The sequence below is a fragment of the Salvelinus alpinus genome, chromosome 16, assembly GCF_045679555.1.
Source record: "Salvelinus alpinus chromosome 16, SLU_Salpinus.1, whole genome shotgun sequence".
NCBI classification, from domain to species: Eukaryota; Metazoa; Chordata; class Actinopteri; order Salmoniformes; family Salmonidae; genus Salvelinus; species Salvelinus alpinus.
In genome coordinates, this window is record NC_092101.1 from 47,172,578 (window position 1) to 47,197,332 (window position 24,755).

The following is a 24,755-nucleotide window of genomic DNA, read 5'->3' on the forward strand; positions in this document are numbered from 1 at the left end:
GTAGCGGGGGATGTATATACTGTAATTTATTGTTGGTCGGTGTCATAGGGTCTGTCATTGACTGACACTGTAAGCTGATGGACTCTCACTGCCCTCTTACTCTATGCAGTGAACATTTCCAGACTTCTGTCTGTGTTTTCAACCACTGTGAATGAGCTAACTAACAACTGTGAAGTTGGTTTTTAGGTTGTTTGTAGGATTTGTTTACTGTTTATATATGAAGCTAGGTTTGTTGATTGTTTTATATGGAGTTGATTTGGAGACATTGATCAGGTTTGTTGATTGTTTTGTATGGAGTTGATTTGGAGACATTGATCAGGTTTGTTGATTGTTTAGTATGGAGTTGATTTGGAGACATTGATCAGGTTTGTTGATTGTTTTGTATGGAGTTGATTTGGAGACATTGATCAGGGTTGTTGATTGTTTTGTATGGAGTTGATTTGGAGACATTGATCAGGTTTGTTGATTGTTTTGTATGGAGTTGATTTGGAGACATTGATCAGGGTTGTTGATTGTTTTGTATGGAGTTGATTTGGAGACATTGATCAGGGTTGTTGATTGTTTTGTATGGAGTTGATTTGGAGACATTGATCAGGGTTGTTGATTGTTTTGTATGGAGTTGATTTGGAGACATTGATCAGGGTTGTTGATTGTTTTGTATGGAGTTGATTTGGAGACATTGATCAGGGTTGTTGATTGTTTTGTATGGAGTTGATTTGGAGACATTGATCAGGGTTGTTGATTGTTTTGTATGGAGTTGATTTGGAGACATTGATCAGGGTTGTTGATTGTTTTGTATGGAGTTGATTTGGAGACATTGATCAGGGTTATTGATTGTTTAGTGTTTATGTGGTGCTGTTTGAGAGAGCCTGTTTCCTGGTGTTGTAGTCTTATAGGAATGATAATGCCCTTTTCTAAATGTAAAGCAGATTTGTTTTGGCGTCATGACGATGCATTGTTTTAGCTCCCTTTCTGCTCTCACCTCCGACAACAGGAACTCTCTGCTGTTCTAACAGCACACACCTACATTACATCCCAGCACTAGCACGACACTCTGACTTTACACACACATCCCACTCCTTCCACAGTAACACACTGCTCCCACAGCACAGATCTCAGCCTACTCTTTACCGTGGGTGTGATGCCGCTGGACAGACAGACAGAGCTGTGCTGCAATGCTACGTGAGCTGAGCTGCAGTAAGTTAGTAAGCAAATAGCCCTCTGAGTGACTTTTAGAGTAGAACTAGAGACAAATGAACCCTTTTCAGTGTCCCTGTCTGTCTGTCTGTCTGTCTGTCCGCTACGCTGTGTGTCTCTGAGAGATGCATGTTGATGGTAATTAACCAGTAGGAGCAGCAGGAACAGAGGCTTGAATGGAGCTGGATTATGTTCCTGTGCTTCGGGGGTTGTGCCAACGATGATGTCATGTTTCAAATGGTGATTGATTAGACGTGAGGCAGATGTTATTGAGCCACGTCACTTCATCTGTTACGTTTTACCTGCTCAATTTATGTGTCTGCATTGATTGAATGGAGTGATGGTTATTTTAGCCAAAATGTAGGTTCAGTTTATTGGAGTCGGTTTGTCCTGTCCGAGTAATACATGCTATACAGTATATTATTATCCAGTATATGTACTGTATGAAGGCTTTACAGTATATTATTATCCAGTATATTATTATCCAGTATATGGACTTTATTAAGGCTTTACAGTATATTATTATCCAGTATATTTACTGTATTAAGGCTTTACAGTATATTATTATCCAGTATATTTACTGTATTAGGGCTTTACAGTATATTATTATCCATTATATGGACTGTATTAAGGCTTTACATTACAGTATATTATTATCCAGTATATGTACTGTATTAAGGCTTTACAGTATATTATTATCCAGTATATGGACTGTATTAAGGCTTTACAGTATATTATTATCCAGTATATGGACTGTAGTAACCTCTCTAGGGTATGTGGGACGGTAGCGTCTCACTTCGTCAACAGCCAGTGAAACTGCAGGGCGCCAAATTCAAAACAACAGAAATCCCATCATTAAAATTGTATGTAGGTGTATTTTACACCATTTTAAAGATACACTTGTTGTAAATCCAGCCACAGTGTCCGATTTCAAAAAGGCTTTACGACGAAAGCAAACCAAACGATTATGTTAGGTCAGAGCCAAGGAACAGAAAAACACAGCCATTTTTCCAGCCAAAGAGAGGAGTCACAAAAAGCAGAAATATAGATAAAATTAATCACTAACCTTTGATGATCTTCATCAGATGACACTCATAGGACTTCATGTTTCACAATACATGTATGTTTTGTTTCGCTAAAGTTCATATTTATATCCAAAAATCTGAGTTTACATTGGCGCGTTATGTTCAGTAGTTCCAAAACATCCGGTGAAGTTGCAGAGAGCCACATCAATTTACAGAAATAGTCAACATAAATGTTGCTGAAAATACAAGTGTTATACATGGAATTTTAGATCCACTTCTCCTTAATGCAACCGCTGTGTCAGATTTAAAAAACGTATAACTTATAAATATTCACTTACCTTTGATCTTCTTCAGAATGCACTCCCAGGAATCCCAGTTCCAAAAATATATGTTTGTTTTATTTGATAATGTCCATCATTTATGTCCAAATCCTCCTTGTTGTTCGCGCGTTCAGTACACAATCTAAACTCACGACGCGCGGGCAAGTCCAGGCAAAAGTTATATTACAGTCCGTAGAAACATGTCAAACTAAGTATAGAATCAATCTTTAGGATGTTTTTAACATAAATCTTCAATAATGTTACAACCGGAGAATTCCTTTGTCTTCAGAAATGCGATGGAACTCTCACGTGAACGTGCATGGTCAGCGCATGTTCAGCTCATGGCAGACCTTACTTATTCCCCCTCATTCGGGCCCCACCTCACAGTAGAAGCATCAAATAAGGTTCTAAAGACTGTTGACATCTAGTGGAAGCCTTAGGGAGTGCAACATGACCACATTTCCACTGTATCTTGGATAAGCAAAGAGTTGAAAAACTAAAAACCTCAGATTTCCCACTTCCTGGTTGGATTTTTTCTCAGGTTTTCGCCTGCCATATGAGTTCTGTTATATTCACAGACATCCTTCAAACAGTTTTAGAAACTTCAGAGTGTTTTCTATCTGAATCTACTAATAATATGCATATCCTAGCATCTGGGCCTGAGTAGCAGGCAGTTTACTCTTGGCACACTTTTCATCCGGATGTGAAAATACTGCCCCCTACCCCAAAGAAGTTAAGGCTTTACATTACAGTATATTATTATCCAGTATATGTACTGTATTAAGGCTTTACACTACAGTATATTATTATCCAGTATATGTACTCGCACAAAGTAGTTTTATGAATCGAAATGTATTTGCTTGATTAAAATGAGAGCTTTGTCTTGAAGCAAAACTCTACTGAACAAAAATATAAAACGCAACATGCCTGTATTTCAACGATTTTACTGAGTTACAGTTCATATAAGGAAATCAGTTAATTGAAATAAATTCATTAGACCCTAATACATGGATTTCACATGACTGGGCAGGGGCACAGCCATCGATGGGCCTCGGAGGGCGTAGGCCCAGCCAATCAGAATGAGTTTTTCCCCACAAAAGGGCTTTATTACAGACAGAAATACTCCTCAGTTTCATCAGCTGTCCGGGTGGCTGGTCTCAGACGATCCAACAGGTGAAGAAGCCAGATGTGGAGGTCCTGTGCTGGCATGGTTACACGTGGTCTGCGGTTGTGAGGCCAGTTGGACGTACTGCCATATTCTCTCAAACGACGTTGGAGGCGGCTTATGGTAGAGAAATGAAGATTAAATTCTCTGGCAACAGCCTTGGTGGACATTCCTGCAACCAGTATGCCAATTGCACGCTCCCTCGAAATTTGAGGCATCTGTGGCATTTTGTTGTGTGAAAAAACTGCACATTTTGAGTGATATTTTATTGTCCCCAGCACAACGTGCACCTGTGTAATGATCATGCTGTTTAATCAGCTTCTTGATATGCCACACCTGTCAGGTGGATGGATTATCTTGGCAAAGGAGGAATGCTCACTAACAGGGATTCAAACACATTTGTGCACAACATTTGATACCTTTTTGTGCGTATGGAACATTTCTGGGGTCTTTTAACTCAGCTCATGAAACACGGGACCGAAACTTTACATGTTGAGTTTATATTTTTGTTCAGTGTATTTTAGCACCCCAGCAATATTATCAGTGACTGTGGGCTCCCGAGTGGTGCAGCGGACTAAGGCACTGCATCTCAGTGCAAGAGGCGTCACTATAGTACCTGGTTAGAATCCAGGCTGCATCACATCCGGCCGTGATTGGGAGTCCCATAATTGGCCCAGCGTCGTCCGGGTTTGGCCGGAGTAGGCCGTCATTGTAAATAAGAATTTGTTCTTAACGGACTTGCCTAGTTAAATAAAGGTTTACAAGTGCATGGTACTAAGTCTCTCCATCAGTAATCCCACCACTATAGCATGGGCACGGCTGTTCTCAAGTCACCTAACTGAGAATCCCCCTTTGATCCATATTTTTGTTTGTGAGGCGAGGGACTGAAATGAATAGACATACTTCCCATCGAGACTAACCTGGTTAAATAAAGGTTAACTAAAAACAGTTTCAGATCTATCGGTTTGTTTTATTTGTCTTATTTTAACGGTTTTACCTAGAGTGCTAAAAGCTACAGATTTACAGTGGGAATAACTTCTCCATAAGCTCCTCTGGGTTAGTGTTGAGCCATGTGAGCTAAGGTTTACTTGTCACTATGTTAGACATGGTTAGAAGGTTAGACTGTCAGATTGTAAGAGACGACTGCGGCCTGTCACCCATCTTTACTCTATTCGTTCCTGTTGTTCCACTGTTACAGACAGAGGTGGTATCAGCTGTAACTGTGTTGTTCCACTGTTACAGACAGAGGTGGTATCAGCTGTAACTGTGCTGTTCCACTGTTACAGACAGAGGTGGTATCAGCTGTAACTGTGTTGTTCTACTGTTACAGACAGAGGTGGTATCAGCTGTAACTGTGCTGTTCCACTGTTACAGACAGAGGTGGTATCAGCTGTAACTGTGCTGTTCCACTGTTACAGACAGAGGTGGTATCAGCTGTAACTGTGCTGTTCCACTGTTACAGACAGAGGTGGTATCAGCTGTAACTGTGCTGTTCCACTGTTACAGACAGAGGTGGTATCAGCTGTAACTGTGCTGTTCCACTGTTACAGATACTTTCATTGGTAAGATCTTCAGATTACTTGAAGTATCAATATTGTAAAAGAATGGAGATACTCCCTCAGTGAAAGTGTGTGTGTAAGTGTGTATAAGTGTGTATATGCATGTTGTTATCAGGGTCAGAGAATGACAGCCTTTCTGGTCTGGGCCTGGCTCTTAATGTGCTCTGCTGTTTTCTGTGGTCTGGGCCTGGCTCTTAATGTGCTCTGCTGTTTTCTGTGGTCTGGGCCCGGCTCTTAATGTGCTCTGCTGTTTTCTGTGGTCTGGGCCTGGCTCTTAATGTGCTCTGCTGTTTTCTGTGGTCTGGGCCCGGCTCTTAATGTGCTCTGCTGTTTTCTGTGGTCTGGGCCCGGCTCTTAATGTGCTCTGCTGTTTTCTGTGGTCTGGGCCTGGCTCTTAATGTGCTCTGCTGTTTTCTGTGGTCTGGGCCCGGCTCTTAATGTGCTCTGCTGTTTTATCACATGTTACTTTTACTGCATTAAAGCTCTTCAGCTTCTCCCTTAAGGGTTTCAGTGCCGTCTTGAGTGCAGATTCATCTATGGGACAGAACTTGTGGTTTGTGTGTTTTCTGGAAGTCTGACACACGAAACAGACATGCTTTTTATCCTCCAGACAGAAGAGCTTGAGGTTCTCTCCATGCAGAGCAGCTCAGACGCTTTCTGACTTCTTCTCTCCTGTAAGAAGGCCTCACACATGTTCTTTAAAACCAGCTTACACGGAGGCTCGTGTCTTGATGATCTTCTCCTGCAAACTGGACATTCCCAAGTTTATTTCCCCTTCCAATAGTCGTGCAGACAGGCTTTACAGAAGCGGTGGCTACACGACAGGAGGACAGGGTTCTTGAAGAGATAACAGCACACAGGACAGGAGAGGAGCGTCTCCTCTGGGAAAAAATATCTGGAAGCCATGTTCCCTAGGTCACTCTCTTATTTGGCTACCGAGGTTATATAAGATCACACTGTACCATAGTCTCCGACGTTCCAAAGATGCATCACCTGCACTGCCACAATGTTGTACTGCGCTTCCACCTGAACAGGTGACTGTCATACTTCCTGCATTCCTGACAGGTAGAGGGGTGGAGCTTTAGGAAACTATGACTCAGAAATCTCTCCTGTGATTTCAGTGAGAGCGATAAAATGTCAGGGTTCAAGATACAGACAGCAACAGAGGGAGGCGACAGTATAGCCTAGGCATTCATGCTAAACGTGTACTTAGTAGGAGACGAGGAAAGACTGATGAGGCAACCTAAACAAGTATTTGAAGTGCGTTACAGTGTGAGCAGTTTTAGTGCTGAAGGTGCTTAGTAAACTATAACTGCAGCCCATATTTTAAGGTAGACACTAGTAAGCCTGCCTGTCATGGCCTTTTTCTCATATTAACCACATATTCAAGTGTTGTTAAATTGCAGAATGGGATGTGGTGGTGGTGGTGGTGGTCATTAACCTCCAGTCTGATCGAAGTAAAATGTGAACTTTATGGGGAATCTCTATTAGATTGTGAGATATTGAGATCCTAACAAAGATTAGGATGGAAACTCATTAACCCAATGCTATCCGTGTGTGTGTGTGTGTGTGTGTGTACATCCTCCCCTTAATGACTAGCCCAGCCCTAAACTCATTACATCCTCCCCTTAATGACTAGCCCAGTCCTAAACTCATTACATCCTCCCCTTAATGACTAGCCCAGCCCTAAACTCATTACATCCTCCCCTTAATGACTAGCCCAGCCCTAAACTCATTACATCCTCCCCTTAATGACTAGCCCAGTCCTAAACTCATTACATCCTCCCCTTAATGACTAGCCCAGCCCTAAACTCATTACATCCTCCTCTTAATGACTAGCCCAGCCCTAAACTCATTACATCCTCCCCTTAATGACTAGCCCAGCCCTAAACTCATTACATCCTCCTCTTAATGACTAGCCCAGCCCTAAACTCATTACATCCTCCCCTTAATGACTAGCCCAGCCCTAAACTCATTACATCCTCCTCTTAATGACTAGCCCAGCCCTAAACTCATTACATCCTCCCCTTAATGACTAGCCCAGTCCTAAACTCATTACATCCTCCCCTTAATGACTAGCCCAGCCCTAAACTCATTACATCCTCCCCTTAATGACTAGCCCAGCCCTAAACTCATTACATCCTCCCCTTAATGACTAGCCCAGCCCTAAACTCATTACATCCTCCCCTTAATGACTAGCCCAGCCCTAAACTCATTACATCCTCCCCTTAATGACTAGCCCAGCCCTAAACTCATTACATCCTCCTCTTAATGACTAGCCCAGCCCTAAACTCATTACATCCTCCTCTTAATGACTAGCCCAGCCCTAAACTCATTACATCCTCCCCTTAATGACTAGCCCAGCCCTAAACTCATTACATCCTCCTCTTAATGACTAGCCCAGCCCTAAACTCATTACATCCTCCCCTTAATGACTAGCCCAGCCCTAAACTCATTACATCCTCCCCTTAATGACTAGCCCAGCCCTAAACTCAGGTCATCCTCCCCTTAATGACTAGCCCAGCCCTAAACTCATTACATCCTCCTCTTAATGACTAGCCCAGCCCTAAACTCAGGCCATCCTCCCCTTAATGACTAGCCCAGCCCTAAACTCATTACATCCTCCTCTTAATGACTAGCCCAGCCCTAAACTCATTACATCCTCCTCTTAATGACTAGCCCAGCCCTAAACTCATTACATCCTCCCCTTAATGACTAGCCCAGCCCTAAACTCATTACATCCTCCCCTTAATGACTAGCCCAGCCCTAAACTCATTACATCCTCCCCTTAACTTTTACTTGGTACTCATCCCGGATCCGGGAGCACCCCCCACAGTAAAAAAGCTGACTAGCATAGCCTAGCATAGCGTCACAAGTAAATACTAGCATCTAAATATCATTAAATCACAAGTCCAAGACACCAGATGAAAGATACAGATCTTGTGAATCCAGCCATCATTTCTGATTTTTAAAATGTTTTACAGGGAAGACACAATATGTAAATCTATTAGCTAACCACGATAGCAAAAGACACAACTTTTTTTTCTCCAACATTTTTTTCCTGCATGGGCAGCTATCACAATTTCGACTAAATAAAGATATATATAGCCACTAACCAAGAAACAACTTCATAAGATGACAGTCTGATAACATATTTATGGTATAGCATATGTTTTTTTTGAAAAATGTGCATATTTCAGGTATAAATCACAGTTCTACATTGCAGCTGCAATCTGAAATAGCGTTGGAAGCAGCCGGAATAATTACAGAGACCGACGTCAATTACCAAAATACTCATCCTAAAACATTTCTGAAAAATACACAGCATACAGCAAATGAAAGCCCAACATCTTGTGAATCCAGCCATCATTTCTGATTTTTAAAATGTTTTACAGGGAAGACACAATATGTAAATTTATTAGCTAACCACGTTAGCAAAAGACACCACTTTTTTTACTCCACCACTTTTTTACTCCATCAGTAGCTATCACTAATTCGACTAAATAAAGATATATATAGCCACTAACCAAGAAACAACTTCATAAGATGACAGTCTGATAACATATTTATGGTATAGCATATGTTTTTTTAGAAAAATGTGCATTTTTCAGGTATAAATCACAGTTTACCATTGCAGCCACTATCACAAAACTCACCCAAAGCGACTAGAATAACTACAGAGAGCAACGTGTATTACCTAATTACTCATCTTAAAACATTTCTGAAAAATACACAGCGTACAGCAAATGAAAGCCCAACATCTTGTGAATCCAGACAATATTTCTGATTTTCTAAGTGTTTTACAGCGAAAACACAATATATCGTTATATTAGCATACCACATGAGCTAACATCACCCCAGCATTGATTCAAGGCAAAAAGCGCGATAACGTTATCACCACCAAAATATATTAGTTTTTTCACTAACCTTCTCAGAATTCTTCAGATGACAGTCCTGTAACATCATATTACACAATGCATATAGAGTTTGTTCGAAAATGTGCATATTTAGCATCACAAATCGTGGTTATGCTATGTAATCAGTCAAAACATGGCATGCATTCTGGCCGGCGCCATCTTGGAAGGGCACCTAAGTTTACAATTATTTATCGATTAGATTGACTAAAAAAATACAGGTTGGACAGCTAATGAAAGATGCATTGGTTATTAATGCAACCGCTGATTTAGATTTTTAAAATTAACGTTACTAGACATACAGTGTGCGTTGCAGCCAGACTAGTGCCGCAATAATGGCCGAAAAATGCGTTTACATTTTTCCACATAAATACGGAATAAAATCATAAATAGCTCTTACTTTTGGACGAGCTTCCATCAGAATCTTGGGCAATGTGTCCTTTTGTCCAAAATAATCGTTGCTTTGTTGTAAAACGTCCACTTCAACTTCGGAACTAGCAGCTAACAGTAGCTACGTGGCACACACATGTCCAAATCCTCAAACGCAATACTACGAAAATTCCGAAAATAGCAATATACTCGCATAAACTGATATAAATCGGTTTCAAATAACTTCGTTATGATGTTTCTAACACCTATACCGAATTAAATTACAGACGGACATATCTAAGGCCGATAACTGAGCGTTTCAAAATGCTATCCTGAGGTCTTGCGTTGCGTAATGGCGGAAGTCGAAAAGAGAGCGCACCTCGTTCCTTGCCCTTTTTTATAAGCTCTGAGAAATACGTAGAAACACCATTCCACTTCTCATTGGTTACTGACATCCAGGGGAAGGCGGGTGCAGTTCATTTCGATCCATAGGGCACACACAGAGCTTTAAACTGATCCGAGATCAGAGCCTAGTTTTCAGACCTTCGCATGTCCTGTCATGATTTTCGCTGTAGAAAGAGTTCTGGTTCACCCACAGACATAATTCAAACGGTTTTAGAAACTAGAGATTGTTTTCTATCCAATAGTAATAATAATATGCATATTGTACGAGCAGGAATTGAGTATGAGGCAGTTTAATTTGGAGACGATATTTTCCAAAGTGGAAACAGCACCCCCTGTATTGAGAAAAGGTTAATGACTAGCCCAGCCCTAAACTCATTACATCCTCCCCTTAATGACTAGCCCAGCCCTAAACTCATTACATCCTCCCCTTAATGACTAGCCCAGCCCTAAACTCAGGCCATCCTCCCCTTAATGACTAGCCCAGCCCTAAACTCAGGCCATCCTCCCCTTAATGACTAGCCCAGCCCTAAACTCAGGTCATCCTCCCCTTAATGACTAGCCCAGTCCTAAACTCATTACATCCTCCCCTTAATGACTAGCCCAGCCCTACACTCATTACATCCTCCCTTTAATGACTAGCCCAATCCTAAACTCATTACATCCTCCCCTTAATGACTAGCCCAGCCCTAAACTCATTACATCCTCCCCTTAATGACTAGCCCAGCCCTAAACTCATTACATCCTCCCCTTAATGACTAGCCCAGTCCTAAACTCAGGCCATCCTCCCCTTAATGACTAGCCCAGCCCTAAACTCATTACATCCTCCCCTTAATGACTAGCCCAGCCCTAAACTCAGGCCATCCTCCCCTCCTGTCGCTGGACTTTTGAACTGTGATAACAGCCATTAGGGTGTGTCAAAAGGACTCTTCAGTGATGTACAGTGGCCGGGTAAAGTGGACCATTAAGAACCCATTAGTCTGTAGACTTTAGAGAAGACTGTTCACCAGGCAGGCTGCAGTGGTGGTGCTGGGTTACATGCAACAGGAGAGTGGAAGGGTCAAGGGTCATCCTACAGGTGCACTGTACCAGACTGGAGTACAGATGTCTCTTGTTGGGATTGCCTACGAGCCTGTCCAAAATGTATCCTAAAGCTACGGCTTACAGTGAAAACATGTTCATTTATTCATGATGATTCCATCTTGGTTGCGCAGATACAATGTAGTTATACAGTTTACCTGGGATACTTACACCGTGACTACACTGGTCATTCTTTTGAAACGTCATTTGGGCAGCTTCCTTATTATTGTTCTGTATCTGCAACATGGATCAGCTCAAAAACGTTCTGGAAAATGTACATGCTAGTTCTAAAACTCAAGTGATAATATAATGGAGTGTTCATTTGAGTAGGGAGGGTACTGTAGTTTGTTAATTTGAGTAAGGAGGGTACTGTAGTTTGTTAATTTGAGTAAGGAGGGTACTGTAGTTTGTTAATTTGAGTAGGGAGGGTACTGTAGTTTGTTAATTTGAGTAAGGAGGGTACTGTAGATTGTTCATTTGAGTAGGAAGGGTACTGTAGTTTGTTAATTTGAGTAGGGAGGGTACTGTAGTTTGTTCAGTTGAGTAAGGATGGTACTGTAGTTTGTTCATTTGAGTAAGGAGGGTACTGTAGTTTGTTAATTTGAGTAGGAAGGGTACTGTAGTTTGTTAATTTGAGTAAGGAGGGTACTGTAGTTTGTTAATTTGAGTAAGGAAGGTACTGTAGTTTGTTAATTTGAGTAAGGAAGGTACTGTAGTTTGTTAATTTGAGTAGGGAGGGTACTGTAGTTTGTTAATTTGAGTAGGGAGGGTACTGTAGTTTGTTAATTTGAGTAAGGAGGGTACTGTAGTTTGTTAATTTGAGTAAGGAGGGTACTGTAGTTTGTTAATTTGAGTAAGGAGGGTACTGTAGTTTGTTAATTTGAGTAAGGAGGGTACTGTAGTTTGTTAATTTGAGTAAGGAGGGTACTGTAGTTTGTTAATTTGAGTAGGGAGGGTACTGTAGTTTGTTAATTTGAGTAAGGAGGGTACTGTAGTTTGTTCATTTGAGTAGGGAGGGTACTGTAGTTTGTTAATTTGAGTAAGGAGGGTACTGTAGTTTGTTAATTTGAGTAAGGAGGGTACTGTAGTTTGTTCATTTGAGTAGGGAGGGTACTGTAGTTTGTTCATTTGAGTAAGGAAGGTACTGTAGTTTGTTGAACTTTGCATATAAAGCGCATTTGGAAGGTATTCCCCTTGACTTTTTCATTTTGTTACGTTACAGCCTTATTCTAAAATGTATTACATTGTTTTTCCCCCTCATCAATCTACACACAATACCCCATAATGACGAAGCAAAACCAGGTTTTATAATGTTTTATAAATTGATAAAAACTGAAATATCACATTTACATAAGTATTCAGACCCTTTACTCAGTACTTTGTTGAAGCACCTTTGGCAGCGATTACAGCCTCGAGTCTTCTTGGGTATGGCACACCTAAAGGCGTTTCTCTTCGAGAAGAAGGTGATGAGCTGAGTTAAGGGTACAAACTTGGCACACCTGTATTTGGGGAGTTTCTCCCATTCTTCTCTGCAGATCCTCTCAAGCTCTGTCAGGTTGGATGGGGAGCGTCGCTGCACAGCTATTTTCAGGTCTCTCCAGAGATGTTTGATCGGGTTCAAGTCCGGGCTCTGGCTGGGCCACTCAAGGACATTCAGAGACTTGTCCCGAAGCCACTCTTGCGTTGTATTGGCTGTGTGCTTAGGGTCGTTGTCCTGTTGGAAAGTGAACCTTCACCCCAGTCTGAGGTCCTGAGCGCTCTGGAGCAGGTTTTCATCAATAATCTCTCTGTACTTTGCTTCGTTCATTTTTCCCTCGATCCTGACTAGTCTCCCAGTCACTGCCGCTGAAAAACATCCCCACAGCATGATGCTGCCAGTATGCTTCACTGTAGGGATGGTGCCAGGTTTCCTTCAGACGTGACGGTTGGCATTCAGGACAAAGAGTTCAATCTTGGTTTCATCAGACCAGAGAATCTTGTTTCTCATGGTCTGAGAGTCCTTTAGGTGCCTTTTGGCAAACTCCAAGCGGGCTATCATGTGCCTTTTATTGAGGAGTGGCTTACGTCTGGCCACTCTACCAAAAAGGCCTGATTGGTGGAGTGCTGCAGAGATGGTTGTCCTTCTGGAAGGTTCTCCCATCTCCACAGAGGAACTCTGGAGCTTTGTAAGAGTGACTGTCTGGTTCTTGGTCACCTCCCTGACCAAGGCCCTTCTCCCCCGATTGCTCAGTTTGACCGGGCTGCCAGCTCTAGGAAGAGTCTTGGTGGTTCCAAACTTCTTCCATTTAAGAATGATTTAGGCCACTGTGTTCTTGGGGACCTTCAATGTTACAGATTTTTTTGGGTACCCTTCCCCAGATGCGCTCAAATGTGGGACCTTCTATAGACAGGTGTGTGCCTTTCCAAATCATGTCCAATCAATTGAATTACCACAGGTGGACTCCAATCAAGTTGTAGAAACATCTCAAGGATGATCAATGGAAACAGGATATACCTGAGCTCAATTTATAGTCTCATAGCAAAGTAGACTGAATATTTATGTTTACATTTTACATTTTAAGTCATTTAGCAGACTCCCATTTCAGAGCGACTTACAAATATGTAAATAAGAAATAATTTTTTACAATTTTTAATACATTTGCACACATTTCTAAAAACCTGTGAAACTTTGTCATTATGGGGTATTGTGTGTAGATTGAAGAGGGCTGTAATGTAACAAAATGTGGAAAAAGTCAAGGTGTCTGAATACTTTCCCAATCCACTGTATCTCTGTCAGTGCTTCCAGGGTAGAACTGAGCTGAGATAAATACTTTTAACTCCGTGGAACACTCTCAGGGGTCCGCAGCACCACTCTCATCAAATATACATGTCCCGGGTACTTATTTAATTGGCAATGCATTATTGAGCTGATCCTACATGTATAAGGTCACATTGGATTGAGGATGCAGACAGAGACAGAGTTTTGACAGCCGCGTTGTCTGCCTGAGTACACTGGAAGTGATCAGGCAGGTACAGGAAAGGCTAACAGCTTGTATGAGTGTGTCATTCACATGTGTTAGGTTCTTGTTCTTGTATGAGTGTGTCATTCACATGTGTTAGGTTCTTGGCATAGATGGGCAGGTGGTGTTTGGATATCTCATTTACTGTGGGGTGGGGAGGTATGTGGGTGGGTGGAGTGAGTGTGTGTGGGTGGAGTGAGTGGGTGGAGTGAGAGTGAGTGAGTGAGTGAGTGAGTGAGTGAGTGAGTGAGTGAGTGAGTGAGTGAGTGAGTGAGTGAGTGAGTGGAGTGAGTGAGTGGAGTGAGTGAGTGAGTGAGTGAGTGAGTGAGTGAGTGAGTGAGTGAGTGAGTGAGTGAGTGAGTGAGTGAGTGAGTGAGTGAGTGAGTGAGTGAGTGAGTGAGTGAGTGAGTGAGTGAGTGAGTGAGTGAGTGAGTGAGTGAGTGAGTGAGTGAGTGAGTGAGTGAGTGGAGTGAGTGAGGGAGTGGGTGGAGTGAGTGAGTGAGTGAGTGAGTGAGTGAGTGAGTGAGTGAGTGAGTGAGTGAGTGAGTGAGTGAGTGAGTGAGTGAGTGAGTGAGTGAGTGAGTGAGTGAGTGAGTGAGTGAGTGAGTGAGTGAGTGAGTGAGTGAGTGAGTGAGTGAGTGAGTGAGTGAGTGAGTGAGTGTTGTGGGTGGAGTGAGTGAGTGGGTGAGAGTGTGAAAGGTCTCAGGAAGAGCCTCCTGTAACATAGTGAGACACCTGGATGGAACTTACCTTCCTGAGGCTGTGGTTATTCATGGGTTAATAACATTGTTGGAGAACCTCAGCTAGTTAAATGACTAACACAGCAGCAGTGATGCAACTCTGGTTTTCTGTATCATGGCAGAACCATCAATTGTGCTGAATACTTGTGCATAAGATCAACATAATCTATGCGCATACCAAAAATTAAGATTTATACTCCTTGAAAATATCCCTGCAATTTCCCTAGCTAACCACAGCACTATATACAGTAGTAAAGTATCATTTAACTCCCTGAAAATAAATATCCCTGCCATTTCTCTGGCTGTAGTGCTAACTAGAGGTAGATGCTATTTCTGTCTCCTAGCTACAGTGAGGCTGATCTGATCAGGACTTGACTGTAGGTGCCTGTGGATACAGACACCACAGCGGTGACATGTGGATACAGACACCACAGCGGTGACATGTGGATACAGGCACCACATCGGTGACATGTGGATCCAGGCACCACAGCGGTGACATGTGGATACAGACACCACAGCGGTGACATGTGGATACAGACACCACAGCGGTGACATGTGGATACAGACACCACAGCGGTGACATGTGGATACAGACACCACAGCGGTGACATGTGGATACAGACACCACAGCGGTGACATGTGGACGAGGAGTCCTGTTATTTCTCTCTGTCTCTGGAGAATATCTTTGGAGTTGTAGGAGCAGGCAGGGAGGGAGGAGCTTGGTTGGTGGGATTGCAGCTCTATTTGATGTGAAAGCTGTTGCCATGGTGCCGGTCCCCACAGAGTAGGAGCACGAGCTGTGACAATGGCTCTTACCTCGTTGACACCTGTGACTCTGGCTCAGCTATAGGCTGGCTCTGGATGGAGGAGGAGGAGGAGGATGCTTCTACTATTTCAGTATGAGAGGAAGATGAGAAGGAGCAGACAGAGAATCAACAGGCGTTGACACAGACCAGGATCCTGTTCTTTTTTTCCCCTCTGATGGGCACAGGCTGTTGTTATTCCACTGTGGATCGGTGGCGGCAGTATGTGTGGGAGACCAGCGAGCTGCAGTGTCTGAAAACACCCGAGGAGGAGAACACACATTTACACACTTACACACATAGTCACCATCACGCAGCACCAGAAGCTGACGTTTACCCGACTGAACTGGCTAACGGCTAATACTTCCTTCCTGGATTTTACACACTCATCTAGGGAAGTGTATCTGTGGCGTCTCACACTCATCTTGTTCTCAAACGCTTTTGGGCATTTTCTTATTCCTTTCTCCTCTGTCTGTCTGATCCTTCTGGACCTGCGAGCACCTTTTCGAGAGAGGTGCTGAGTTTCAGTGTTATGTCGGCTGGCAGGGGCGTCAACAGCGTCCATAATCATATCTGGTGACGCACGGGTTTCTACGCCTGGACAATGGCTCTGGAGTGGCAGGACCAATCAGTAACACCTCTCTGTGAAAGCTTTCCTGCGGCCACAGAGGTTTCTGATGACTTTCAATAGAGTTCAACTCATCTGGGACTGAGTGAGGGAGGGGAGGAGGAGGAAGAGAGGAAAGGAGTGGAAGAGAGGAGAGGAGGAGTAGGAAGACCACACCAGATCAGAGCTCAGGATGGATCTTCTCTCCATCTATATTTAATGTGAGTGTGGAGGTTTAGAGGGGGGAGTCTCTGAGCTGTTCTTCTCCTCTTAGGAATGTACTGTGATTGAGCCCTGGTCATTTGACTGCACTTCACTGGAGGTCCACTTACAACCTGGAAACAAGGGAGAGACAGAAAGAAAGAAATAGACCTCCCTTCTCTGATGTCTCCAAGACTTGTCAGGTAATCAAGCCCATTTCCTGCCTTTCGACCCCCCCCCCCCCCCCTTCCCCGTTCTGTCGTTCTTGAAATAGAAGAGAACAAGAGAGAGAAGAGTCCCAGTGATCCAGAGAGACTACTGCTGGGGAGTTTCTGGCGGTGCCATCTGGTCTCCTTCCCAGCTGTTGACCATGTTGCGTCTGGTGTGTCCCCCTGGTTAGGGAACGGAGGATGCAGACGGGGCTGTCTGTCTTTCACGATCTAATGGACTTCCTTTTGGACTTTTGGTCCCTCTTACTGCTCAATAGGATGCAGTGAGTAACCTTACCCGTACCTGCACACCCCTCCAACTCCTCCACCTTATATTCCTCTCCTCTGTGGCTGCCAGTTCAATCGCTCCGTAGGCCAGCTGTTCTCTCGTTCCCGGCCCTAAAGGAAGAGAAGAGGGGATAGTTATTTCTCTTCCCTCCTCTGGTCCCTGAGATGAATTTCATCTTCGGCAACAACACTCAGTTCCCACGAGGTGGGCGGAGCGGTGGAGGCGGGGGCCAAGGGCATGGGGGGCCCCAGAAACAGAAACAGGGGCCCAAGAGAGGCGCCTCAGAGGAACTGCCCTCGGGACATCATACTGGCTCACCTTCCTCCTCCTCCTCCTCTTCCTCCTCTCACTGGCAGCAGCTCATCACCTTCTTCTCGAAGAGAAACGCCTTTAGTGACTGCATCACAGCCGGAGCCACTCAGGTAATTCCAGATCACACGCCGGTAGTACAAACAGGTATACTGTAAATGTGCTCACACTGCGGATTTCCTGCTTTCATTGCCTGGTAATACTCAGTGTTTGTAGACAAGGCAAGGAACAATTCTGTATTGTTCAATTGTTTGGGCTTGATATTTACCTGTGTAAGACTGTAGCCTCGGATACTTGTGTGGCAAACACTGTTTCTATTTATATTCCTCAAGGTTACTATGGCAACTACTGTTGCTCTAAGATGTCTCTAAGCATGTAGGCAGAAGATACAGAATGTTCCCTAAAAGCTCAGCATCGAAAGTGTAAACTAAGATGCCTGTCTCCTCAGCCTTGTGGAGAGGTGCAGAGCTGTCCGTCAATCTCCTGGGAGTGTACTATAGAAAGTCAAGTGTTTACCGAGACCAATCCCTAGTCCTCTTGGCACCTAGCCACCTCCTAATACCTCTCTGGAGCATTAGATGTCCTGCTTCACCATGCTCCTTTAACGCATCAAGTCAGTCATTTATTCCTTGACCAAGGTTAACTAACCTGGCTAGCATCCTCACATAGTGCTGTCTCAGTCCTGTCTTCCTGTCTTGTCTTGTCAACCATCGGGAGTTGGGAGTGGAGGAGAGGAGAGATCAGGGCTGGTTGGTTATTTTCTGTGTCTGGTGAGGCATGAGGGCTCATGGTCACTACTGTACTGGAGGCTCAAGTTTCACCTCTGATAATTATCATCCATTACATACTGATGGAACCATAACAGATGAATGGACAAGACAAGAGCACGATTAACCACAAGTTTGATTTGTCTTTTAATGTTTTGGCAAACCCTCATGAAGATCTGTTGAGCAAATTGTTGGTGTAAAGATGCTTGTTCAAGAAGAGGCTCACTAGTGAGCTGAACTTTATCAGTGACATCATGACCAAGTGGGGTTTGTGTTCCCATCCAGTCCTGTGTTGTAGTAAATCAACAGGGTCTGTACCCTGATGTCCAGGGACTGCTGTCTGTGGGGTAGAAAGCTGGCGCCAGCAGCACTCAGTGTTCTATTGTTTTCTGAGTTATAAACTGTAATCAGATTGGACTGGGCCTAGAGCTTCTTCCCAAGGTGTTGTCCAGAGCACTTAGTGGAGGACTAATGGCCCATTACAGCTGCTGCTGCTGCACTGTGAGGTGCCATCACTTTTATATCAATTCATCCTGTCTTTTACTGAGGGAAGAAGAAACGGAGATGGATGGATGGAGACTTTTGAAAGATTGACAAAAAGGGAAGGATGGAGAAGGATGGAGAAGGATGGAGAAGGACGGAGAAGGATGGAGAAGGATGGAGAAGGATGGAGAAGGACGGAGAAGGACGGAGAAGGACGGAGAAGGATGGAGAAGGATGGAGAAGGATGGAGAAGGACGGAGAAGGATGGAGAAGGACGGAGAAGGATGGAGAAGGACATATGGGAGGAAGTATTTTCTGTAGTACTCACAACAACCACTTCATCTTTCTTTCATGAGCCTTTTTACCCACAAACACCCGAACAATACAGTACGTTCTCACGCCACGGCCTCCTGGTCATTAAGACATACCTTCTCTGTCGTCCTCTAGGGTCTGAGTTCAAGACCCGTTTTAAGGTTCAGATCAGAAGGAGTTGGGTCCAGTATAGCAAAGCAAGGATTAAAGTCCTGAGAAATTGTTACGGATATGTTCAGTCGATTTTAAGGGTGTAAGGGCTGAGTCTCGATCTACTTCCTGTAGATCTCATGTAAAGCCTCATACAGTAATATATCATGTACCTAGCAGTAATGAATGAACCTGATGTTTGTCAATTGTGTCAAACTCGAAACTAGTTGAATCGTGTAATTAGTGCATGTCTTCTGTTGTGGTCGGGTGTTCTAGAACTTTCTCGGTTAGCATGGATTGTTGTGTCGGAGGTTTATGTCTCTAGGAGTGGACTGGAGTGCTGTAATGGTAGGAAGCAGAGAGATTTTTTCTCTATGTCTCTGTAATAATTGATGAGGAGGTTAGCATCGCTGGGGAGGTAACTTATACACAAACTACAGAGCGTTTCTTAACAGACGATCGTGTAAAACGGAGGCGGGGGAACACAGGAGGATTGCTTTGGTGGATCCTTCACCAAACATGGAAGGGTCTTGAATATTAAAGATAAAGGGATCCTTGGCTGTATGGGATGTACTGTAGGGATCCATGACTGTATGGGATGTACTGTAGGGATCCATGACTGTATGGGATGTACTGTAGGGATCCTTGGCTGTATGGGATGTACTGTAGGGATCCTTGACTGTATGGGATGTACTGTAGGGACCCTTGACTGTATGGGATGTACTGTAGGGATCCTTGGCTGTATGGGATGTACTGTAGGGATCCTTGACTGTATGGGATGTACTGTAGGGATCCTTGGCTGTATGGGATGTACTGTAGGGATCCTTGGCTGTATGGGATGTACTGTAGGGATCCTTGACTGTATGGGATGTACTGTAGGGATCCTTGGCTGTATGGGATGTACTGTAGGGATCCTTGGCTGTATGGGATGTACTGTAGGGATCATTGACTGTATGGGATGTACTGTAGGGACCCTTGACTGTATGGGATGTACTGTAGGGATCCTTGACTGTATGGGATGTACTGTAGGGATCCTTGACTGTATGGGATGTACTGTAGGGATCCTTGGCTGTATGGGATGTACTGTAGGGATCCTTGGCTGTATGGGATGTACTGTAGGGATCCTTGACTGTATGGGATGTACTGTAGGGATCCTTGGCTGTATGGGATGTACTGTAGGGATCCTTGGCTGTATGGGATGTACTGTAGGGATCCTTGACTGTATGGGATGTACTGTAGGGATCCTTGGCTGTATGGGATGTACTGTAGGGATCCTTGGCTGTATGGGATGTACTGTAGGGATCCTTGGCTGTATGGGATGTACTGTAGGGATCCTTGGCTGTATGGGATGTACTGTAGGGATCCTTGGCTGTATGGGATGTACTGTAGGGATCCTTGGCTGTATGGGATGTACTGTAGGGATCCTTGGCTGTATGGGATGTACTGTAGGGATCCTTGGCTGTATGGGATGTACTGGGCTTTTGGAAAGTATTCAGACCCCATTACTTTTTCTACATTTTGTTACGTTACAGCCTTATTCTAAAATTGATTAAATAAAACATTTTCCTCATCAATCTACACACAATACCCCATAATGACAAAGCGAAAACAGGTTTATTTGACATTTTTGCAAATGTATGTAAAATAAATTATATATATATATATCCTTGTTTACATACACCTTAGCCAAATACATTCAAACTCAGTTTTTCACAATTCCTGACATTTAATCCTAGTAACAATTCCCTGTCTTAAGTCAGTTAGGATCACCACTTTATTTTAAGAATGTTAAATGTCAGAATAATAGTAGAGAGAATGATTTATTTCAGCTTTTATTTCTTTCATCACATTCCCAGTGGGTCAGAAGTTTACATACACTCGATTAGTATTTGATAGCATTGCCTTGAGTTGTTTAACTTGGGTCAAATGTTTTCGGTAGCCTTCCACACGCTTCCCACAATAAGTTGGGTGAATTTTTGGTCCATTCCTCCTGACAGAGCTGGTGAACTGAGTCAGGTTTGTAGGCCTCCTTGCTCGCACACGCTTTTTCAGTTCTGCCCACATATATTCTATGGGATTGAGGTCAGGGCTTTGTGATGGCCACGCCAATAGCTTGACTTTGTAGTCCTTAAGCCATTTTGCCACAACTTTGGAAGTATGCTTGGGGTCATTGTCCATTTGGAAGACCCATTTGCGACCAAGCTTTAACTTCCTGACTGATGTCTTGAGATGTTGCGTCAATATATCCACATACTCTTCCTCCCTCATGATGCCATCTATTTTGTGAAGTGCACCAGTCCCTCCTGCAGCAAAGAACCCCCACAGCATGATGCTCCACCCCTGTGCTTCACGGTTGTGATGGTGTTCTTCGGCTTGCAAGCTTCCCCCTTTTTCCTCCATACATAACAATGGTCATTATGGACAAACAGTTCTATTTTTGTTTCATCAGACCAGAGGACATTTCTCCAAAAAGTACGATCTTTGTCCCCATGTGCAGTTGCAAACCATAGTCTGGCCTTTTTATGGCGGTTTTGGAGCAGTGGCTTCTTCCTTGCTGAGCGGCCTTTCAGGTTATGTCGATATAGGACTCGTTTTACTGTGGATATAGATACTTTTGTACCTGTTTCCTCCAGCATCTTCACAAGGTCTTTTGCTGTTGTTCTGGGATTGATTTGCACTTTTCGCACCAAAGTACGTTAATCTCTAGGAGACAGAACGCGTCTCTTTCCTGAGTGGTATGATGGCTGCGTGGTCTCATGGTGTTTATACTTGCGTACTATTGTTTGTACAGATGAATGTGGTACCTGCAGGCGTTTGGAAATTGCTCCCAAGGATGAACCAACTTAGTGTATGTAAACTTCTGACCCACTAGAATTGTGATACAGTGAAATAATCTGTCTTTAAACAATTGTTGGAAAAATTACTTGTGTCATGCACAAAGTAGATGTCCTAACCGACTTGCCAAAACTATAGTTTGTTAACAAGAAATTTGTAGAGTGGTTGAAAAACGAGTTTTGATGACTCCAACCTAAGTGTATGTAAACTTCTGACTTCAACTGTAAGTATTCAGATCATTTGCTATGAGACTCGAAATTGAGTTCAGGTACATCCTGTTTCTATTGATCATCCTTGAGATGTTTCTACAACTTGATTAGAGACCACCTGTAGTAAATTCAATTTATTGGACATGATTTGGAAAGGCACACACCTGTCTAGATAAGGTCCCACAGTTGACAGTGGATGTCAGAGCAAAAACCAAGCCATGAGGTTGAGGGAAGTGTCTGTAGAACTTCGAGACAGGATTGTGTCGAGGCACAGAACTGGGGAGGGTACCAAAACATTTTAGCAGCATTGAAGGTTCCCAAGAACACAGTGGCCTCCATTATTCTTAAATTGAAGAAGTTTGGAACCACCAAGACTCTTCCTAGAGCTGGCCACCCGGCCAAGCTGGGCAATCGGGGGAGAAGGGCCTTGGTCAGAGAGGTGACAAAGAACCTGATGGTCACTCTGACAGAGCTCCAGAGTTCCTCTGTGGAGATGGGAGAACATTCCAGTAGGACAACCATCTCTGCAGCACTCCACCTTTATGGTAGAGTGGCCAGACAGAAGCCACTCCTCAGTAAAAGCCACATGACAGCCCACTTGGAGTTTGCCAAAAGGCACCTAAAGACTCTGACTATGAGAAACAAGATTATCTGGTCTGACGAAATCAAGATTGAACACCCTGGCCTGAATACCAAGCGTCACGTCTGGAGGAAACCTGGCACCGCTCATCACCTGGCCAATACCATCCCTACGGTGATGCATGGTGGTGGCAGCATGCTGTGAGGGTGTTTGCTGTGAGGACTGGGAGACTAGTCAGGATTGAGGCAAAGATGAACGGAGCAAAGTACAGAGAGATCCTTGATGAAAACCTGCTCCAGAGTGTTTAACTTTCCAATAGGACACCGAACCTAAGCGCACAGCCAAGACAATGCAGAAGTGGCTTCGGGACAAGTCTCTGAATGTCCTTGAGTGTCCCAGCTAGAGCCCGGACTTGAACCTGATCGAACATCTCTGGAGAAACCTGAAAATAGCTGTAGAGCAACGTGGTATAAATGTGATATTTCAGTTTATTATTCTTAATAAATTAGCAGAAATTTCCCCAAAACAGTTTTTGCTTTGTCATTACGGGATTTTGTGTGTAGATTGCTGAAGAGAAAACATTTTTTTTTAAGGAATTTTAGAATAAGCCTGTAATGTAAATGTGGAAAAAGTCAAGGGGTCTGAATACTATCCGAATTCACTGTAGGTGTTGTTGATGTCTGGGATATAAGGATCCTGGAGTATGAACCTGGTGGAAAGAGAGAGTCTTCTCTTCCTGGTTGTTGTGTCTTTCTCTCTGTCCCAGAAGGAATCTCTTGTGTTCCCCTGTCCCTTCCTTAGGCCACGAGTCTAGTGTGTAGCCTACCTGAAGGAATAAATTACCTGCTGTCTGTACTCCGTGTGCGCCCGTGCGTGTAGACGTGTGTCCACTGCTGTTCGTCACCATATCGCTCCACTGGCAGTGCGTTGACAGAGTCTCTGTGAAGGATGGCAGCTAATTTACAAGTCATTTGTAGTTTTAAATGAGTAAAGCCTTGGTCTTTGTGATCTCCTTTCAGCGCCCCCCCCCCCCCCCCCCCATTAAGTTCAGGTGACAGCAGCTCCTCTCCTCACCTGCACCCATCCATTAAGCTCCTCTCCTCACCTGCACCCCATCCATTAAGCTCCTCTCCTCACCTGCACCCCATCCATTAAGCTCCTCTCCTCACCTGCACCCCATCCATTAAGCTCCTCTCCTCACCTGCACCCCATCCATTAAGCTCCTCACCTGCACCCCCATCCATTAAGCTCCTCTCTTCACCTGCACCCCCATCCATTAAGCTCCTCACCTGCACCCCCATCCATTAAGCTCCTCTCCTCACCTGCACCCCCATCCATTAAGCTCCTCTCTTCACCTGCACCCCCATCCATTAAGCTCCTCACCTCACCTGCACCCCCATCCATTAAGCTCCTCACCTGCACCCCCATCCATTAAGCTCCTCTCCTCACCTGCACCCCATCCATTAAGCTCCTCTCTTCACCTGCACCCCCATCCATTAAGCTCCTCTCCTCACCTGCACCCCCATCCATTAAGCTCCTCTCTTCACCTGCACCCCCATCCATTAAGCTCCTCTCTTCACCTGCACCCCCATCCATTAAGCTCCTCTCTTCACCTGCACCCCCATCCATTAAGCTCCTCTCTTCACCTGCACCCCCATCCATTAAGCTCCTCTCTTCACCTGCACCCCCATCCATTAAGCTCCTCTCTTCACCTGCACCCCCATCCATTAAGCTCCTCTCCTCACCTGCACCCCCATCCATTAAGCTCCTCTCTTCACCTGCACCCCCATCCATTAAGCTCCTCTCTTCACCTGCACCCCCATCCATTCAGCTCCTCTCCTCACCTGCACCCCCATCCATTAAGCTCCTCTCCTCACCTGCACCCCCATCCATTAAGCTCCTCTCCTCACCTGCACCCCCATCCATTAAGCTCCTCTCCTCACCTGCACCCCCATCCATTAAGCTCCTCTCTTCACCTGCACCCCCATCCATTAAGCTCCTCACCTGCACCCCCATCCATTAAGCTCCTCACCTGCACCCCCATCCATTAAGCTCCTCACCTGCACCCCCATCCATTAAGCTCCTCTCCTCACCTGCACCCCATCCATTAAGCTCCTCTCTTAACCTGCTCTGGCTACAACAGATCTCATTCACACACTCGCTTTCTCTCACTCTCTCACCATCTCTGTCTCTCACCATCTCTGTTTCACTCTCACTCTCTCACCAGCTCT

The 24,755-nt window shown here is 44.2% G+C and overlaps 1 protein-coding gene across 14 annotated transcripts in view; it reads left to right on the plus strand.

The window, feature by feature from the left end:
* LOC139541722 (disks large homolog 1-like) overlaps positions 1-24,755 on the plus strand; it is a 269,358-nt gene that overhangs the window by 112,019 nt on the left and 132,584 nt on the right. The window contains exon 1 of one of the 14 annotated variants that reach the window (XM_071346687.1): positions 16,658-17,301. The exons of the other annotated variants lie outside the window; for them this stretch is intronic. Coding sequence (XP_071202788.1) covers positions 17,044-17,301 — 258 coding nt within the window. The 5' untranslated portion in view covers positions 16,658-17,043. Of the gene's footprint in view, positions 1-16,657; positions 17,302-24,755 lie in introns of those variants that run through there. 14 annotated transcript variants of the gene reach the window in all.